Here is a 6000-nt window from a genome sequence, read left to right as displayed (position 1 = left end):
TGTTGTTGGTTTCTTCCTTTTAAGAGAAAGTTCTCTCTCTCCACAGTCGCAAAGTGTTTGCTCATTGTGGGAACTGTTGGATTTCTCTGTAATATATTTCAAGATTTCAACCTTACTATGTAAAGTGCCTTGAGATAACGCTTGTGTGATTTAGTGATGTAGTTAGTTAGTTATTTTATTGATACAGAAAACGTCCAAACAATATATAAGGCATTCATCTACAAAGAAAAAACCCATTTGTAGAGAAAAAAAAGATATTAAAATGTAATACAGTCATTTTTGATGGTTTAATGGCACTCAAGTCTTTAACAGATGATTATTTTTTCTATAAATATATGTGCAATTTTACATTTTAAATATACCATTTTTAATACAATAATTTATCAATGCAGTTGTCAAATAAAAGTGCAATATAATAAGAATAACAACAACAACAATAATAATGATAATCATAATGATAATCATAATCATTCATAATAATGACATTTTCATCACTACATATAAATAATACATGTTTATACAAATTGTACTAGAATAGATAATAGATAATAACATTGAAATGCTCAAGCACAATAATAATCAATGTGTCACCATGGTTACTGTATCCTCCCCCTGGCTCCACGCTGTCAGCTGATTGAGGTTGTGTTCGGTAGCGCCCCCCGGTGGTGGGCTGAGTGCAGCACTGACTGCAGAGGATGAGCTCAGCTGACTGTCTGTGTTGTTATTATGCCTCCGGACAGGCGCCGCCAACACCCAAACACGGTGCGACACAACAGGCTCAGCTCGGCTTCTAATGAGTGAGTGCGCAGGAAGAAACATGAGTCACGACTGAGGTCTGCGCCATGTCTGTCAAGGTAAAGCTGCTCCCTGCGTCCATCCATCCTGCTGTGCACGCACCGTGAGGGCCTGGCACAGAACACACAGCTTCCTCTCAACCTGTACTCTACATTCACTCGCATCATCATCATCATCAACTGTACATCACTGTGAGCTGAGGTTTAACGTGCTGTGTGTGTGTGTCTGTGGGCATGTCTATCTATAGTTATGAGGGACAATTTTGGTCTAATGCTGTCATTGTGAGGACATTTTGGCTGGTCCTCACAAATTCAAAGGGTTGTTGTGTTTTTGTGAGGGTTAAGACTTGGTTTTGGGGTTAGGGCCAAAGTACGGGTTAAGGTAAAAGTTAGGGCTAAGTTAAAGGTTCGTGCGAGGGTAAGGGTTAGGGCTAAGATTAGGATTATTGCGAGGGTAAGGGTTAGGGCTAAAACAAGGGTTGGTGCTAGGGTAAGGATTAGGGTTAAGGTAAGGGTGAGGTCTAAGGTAAGGGTTGGTGCGAGGCTAAGGGTTAAGGGTTAGGGGTAAAGTTTAGGGTTAAGGGAAGGATTAGCATTAAGCATTAAATCAGTGATGAATCAGTGTGTGATACATTATGAGGACTTGTCTACCATATGGGGACAACAGCATGTCAGCATAATATAAATCCTTACAATTTAACGTGAAGATTGTTTTAAGTTCCGGTTTAGGTTAAGGTTAGAGTTAGGTAAGCAGTAACTACATGGTTGAGGTTAGAGTAAGTCTCCAGGAATTCACTGTAGGTCAATGTAAGGTCCGGCTAGTGATGATAAGTGATGGAGACACAACTCTCTCTCTGTGTGTGTGTGTGTGTGTGTGTGTGTGTGTGTGTGTGTGTGTGTGTGTGTGTGTGTGTGTGTGTGTGTGTGTCTGTCTGTGTCTGTGTCTGTGTGTGTGTGTGTGTGTGTGTGTGTGTGTGTGTGTGTGTGTGTGTGTATGTCTACGGTGTGTGTGTGTGTGTTTGTGGTATCAATAGAATATCTGAAGGCCTATTATGGCCTCTTGAATTGACATCAAACTGCAACCATGCATGTGGGTATTTCTGATGACTTGCCTTTCATTCATAACCACTCTCTCCTCTTCTCTCTGTCTCTACTCTCCTGTCGGTGAGTATAATACCATAACGGTGGTTTGAGGTCAGTGTGTGTTGTGTGTATTTACTCCCCAGAAGGAAACACCCCTGTCTAATGCTGTGTTTTGGGCAGCGAGGAAGGGGAACCTGGCTCTGCTTCAGCTGCTGCTCAACAGCGGCCGTGTGGACGCAGACTGCAGAGACAGTGTACGAACGCTGCATGTCCTGGCTGCTCAGCTGCACGCTTTAACCATAGACAGAGGTGTGGGGTGTGTGTGTGGTTGAGTATGTGCATTACAATTTAACATCCATAGTATGTTTTAAGTGGCAATGATAGAGGGTGAGCGTTCGTGTCAAGTTTGAAAATCTGCATGAATCTGTAACAGTCGCTTCATTAAAGCAGTTTTTGGCAAGATGTCTTCAGAAATTATATCTCGTATTGGCATCTCTCTCTTCAGTATGGAACGACAGCGCTGATGGTGGCGTCGTACAGCGGCCATTATGAGTGTGTCAAAGAACTTATCATGCAAGGAGCGGACATCAACTACCAGAGAGAGGTATGATGGGAAAATAATCGTCAGCCCCATGGGAACTATATAAGATTTTACCTGGGGTGAGAGTCACATTGAATCTGAAGTCACCAGTCAACCCATACAAATTTGGTGCTGATACTCCTTTCTTTAACATTGCAACAACAATGTTGTTGAACAATACAACATTTAGGAATAATGCACAGATTATGATTTACAACTAGATAGGACTAAATTTGATCAGAAACACATAATTAAGGTTATGGACTGCTGCCTCATTTGTAGGATTGTTCGGCCTTGGCAGAGGTATGCAAGTGCCATTCTAGTTTGATAGTTGATTGTTGTATTCCATACATAAATCCATTTAAACAAGTTGTTTTTCTGGACGTCTTAAGCGGAAATATCTAGTCTTAAAACAACAGTACAGCTAAGCAACAAGTTAGTAGTTGTATTGCCATCACCTTGTCTGAGGAGTATTATAATTTCACCAACTAACCATTATTTTTCAAGTGGAGCTGTTCTATTGGACGAAAATATCTATATCTTGCCTCATCTCACCAAACCATTGTTGTTTCTTCTCTTTCTGTCTCTAAAGGCCAGTCACATAGATATGTTGTACCTTCTTCCAATTTCTATCTATCATCTTAAAGAGGACTCAGTATTATAACACAAATACGTGGATAATCGTCCTCTGACTTTACTCTATATGCTGTCTGAGCATATAGGTTTGAGAGGCTTCAAAAATAAGACAATGCAGATTAAGTGAAAAAGCATCAAGCTAGATTAACAGAGTAGACCCAACAACAAATTTTCCAAAGCACACCATTGGGGTTGAGTTTCCATAGAATGACATCAGCCGTATCTTTTTTTGTCGTCCTCTCCAGACCGGTTCTACCGCTCTGTTCTTCGCCTCCCAGCAGGGACACCGTGACGTGGTGAAGCTCCTCTTTGAGTTTGGTGCCTCCACTGAATTCCAGACAAAGGTATGCTACAGGGCACAACGACATGCTTCACTGTCTTTATAACGCTCAGTGCGGTGCTATCATCTCAGACTCAGGGCTTCATGTGGAGATAAAGAAACAAAAATGATGCACAGAATACGCTGCCCAGGATGCTCTGTATACCTCTTCAGATATACTCCCTCTGCAGCTCACATGTCATTATTCTGCTGCTGAGTGCACTAAAATGGTTGTTTTCTTCTTGTGTGTCCTCAAATGTTTTGTGGCAGGATGGTGGCACCGCTCTCACCGCCGCCGCTCAGTATGGACACTCCAAGGTGGTGGACACGCTGCTGAGGAACGGAGCCAATGTTCACGACCAGCTGCATGTGAGCCGCTCTGGCCTCTGTGGCCTCTCTTTACTCTTCTCCTGTTTGTCTTAAAGCCTCCCTGTCTGGCAGTTACACAATGTCCCAGCAGCTGGAATCCAGCCTCTCAGGTTTCTGCATAGTGCTGAGTCAGACCCGTTTGGCTTTCAGCAGGATTATGCAATGGAAAACAACCTGACAGCACAAACTTACATTATGAAATAGCATTCATTTGATCATTTGTCATGAATAAACCTTTATTTTTTTAGGAACATTGTCACTTAGACAGGTTTTCAACAAACAGGAGTACAGGAGACAATTATTACTCAGCGTACAAAAATATATTTTTATGTTTCAGGACGGTGCCACGCCTCTGTTCCTCGCTGCCCAGGAGGGTCACGTGACGGTGATACGTCAGTTGCTCGCCTCTGGTGCCAAGGTCAATCAAGCAAGAGAGGTAAAGTCTCTCCCTCTTCAGTTCAAGTCTCTCTCTGCCTGTCTCATCCCTCCATCCCTATTTTTCTTTTCTCTTCCTCCTCCTCATGTCACTGCATCCCTCCTCCTTACCCGGGTCTTCTCCAGGATGGCACTGCCCCCCTGTGGATGGGGGCTCAGATGGGTCATAGTGAGGTGGTGAGGGTGCTGCTCTTGCGAGGTGCCGATCGAGATGCTGACAGACAAGTAGGTTGTTCATTCAGAATCATTAAAGCACATAGAAATGCACACAAAGGGTGTGTTTTATTCATCAATATGTCCACGACAACTGAGAAAACATAATGACCTTATATCAAACCAGTATTTAGACCTTGAGTGGAGATTAATGCTCAATAACTTGATTTTTTTGTCTTTTCTGTCTCCTGAGGATGGATCAACAGCGTTATTTAAAGCAGCTTTAAAAGGACACGGCAGTGTCATCGAGGAGCTCCTCAAGTTTTCTCCTTCACTCAGCCTTCTCAAGGTAGAGGATCCTGTCGCAGCTCATGTCCCTTTTTAAAGGAATATCCGAGATGTTTGATATGACTTAGATGAGAGAGTTGATACCAAACTCATGTCTATACGCCAAATATAAAGCTACAGTTATCATCTGATTGACTTATCTTAGCATAAAGACTGAAATGGGGAACCAGCTTGTTTGGCTTTGTCTGGGAATAATAAAATCCATCCAGCAACAAGTTTACTAACATTTTGTTGGTTCAGTCTGTACCAGGAAAGTTGTTTTCACAAAATATCTATCCAAGCTAATCTAAAGGATATTTGTTTTTTAGCGGAAAAACCAACACCACTCCACAAGCTTTATGAATACATGTTTTTTGTTGTCTCCAGAATGGCTCCACGGCCCTACATGCTGCTGTAATGGGGGGAAATCTGCGATCCGTTCTGCTGCTGCTCGGGGCCAACGCAGACCCCACACTGCCAAACAAAGTGAGGCCATAACATTTGTAGGGTGGGATAATAAACACACAGAACATAACATAACTCATTTCAGCTCATTAACATTTCCTCATGTATGTGTTTTTACAGCAGAATGAACTCCCTGCTGATCTTACAAAGAGCGAGCGCATCCTCAAAGTTTTACGTCCAAGCATCCTGAACGGAGACAGCTGATAATAACCCAGACTCCTCCCTTCATGCCTGAACCACACTGATGTGACAACTCAGTGTCAAATCTACTCAAACTCAACATGTACTGTATGTGGTGCTTGCTTTTGATTGCTGTCATATGTTGAATAAACCTGGACTAAATATTAAGCAACACAATGTGCAACCAAAATGCATTCGTCGTCCCCATGCATTATCCTTTACACCGGTGTTCTACAGCAAATGCATATATTGTTGTTTACCTCCCAGGTGATGTTAGATTTTTAGATATTTTGCACACTATTGATTTGCCTTTTTAATAAATGCAATAAAGGGTACATTTGTTAACTAATGCAGCAGTGACAGTGTGGCTTTATTTTTATTTTGAAAAGTCACATAGGTGTAAAAAGCCTTTCCAGAGGGGAAATATACACTTAGAAATAATAAAACAAGGAGATGTTAGATGTTGGAGAAACAATTAAATTACAACAATAAAACTATGAGATGTAAATTATAAAGACAATACAATCCATAGTTGAAGTATGAGATTGTACACGTAGAAACTACAATTACAATAATAAAAGAATAAGATATTATTTAATCAATCAAATTACAATTATAAAACAATTACAGATTACATATTATAACAAAACAAAATAACA

The 6000-nt window shown here is 41.4% G+C and overlaps 1 protein-coding gene across 1 annotated transcript; it reads left to right on the top strand.

Moving 5' to 3' along the window:
* The first annotated feature begins 842 nt into the window (after positions 1–842).
* LOC133011208 (ankyrin repeat domain-containing protein 29) lies at positions 843–5365 on the top strand. The gene is made up of 10 exons (XM_061078911.1): positions 843–854; positions 2021–2131; positions 2383–2481; positions 3339–3437; positions 3683–3781; positions 4119–4217; positions 4343–4441; positions 4623–4718; positions 5084–5182; positions 5282–5365. Exons 1-10 carry the CDS (start codon positions 843–845, stop codon positions 5363–5365), a joined length of 897 nt encoding a protein of 298 aa, XP_060934894.1.
* Positions 5366–6000: the final 635 nt, after the last annotated feature.

This window comes from Limanda limanda, chromosome 9 (assembly GCF_963576545.1).
Source record: "Limanda limanda chromosome 9, fLimLim1.1, whole genome shotgun sequence".
NCBI classification, from domain to species: Eukaryota; Metazoa; Chordata; class Actinopteri; order Pleuronectiformes; family Pleuronectidae; genus Limanda; species Limanda limanda.
The sequence above is the reverse complement of the archived record's forward strand: the minus strand, read 5'-3'. Positions and strand labels throughout refer to the sequence as shown.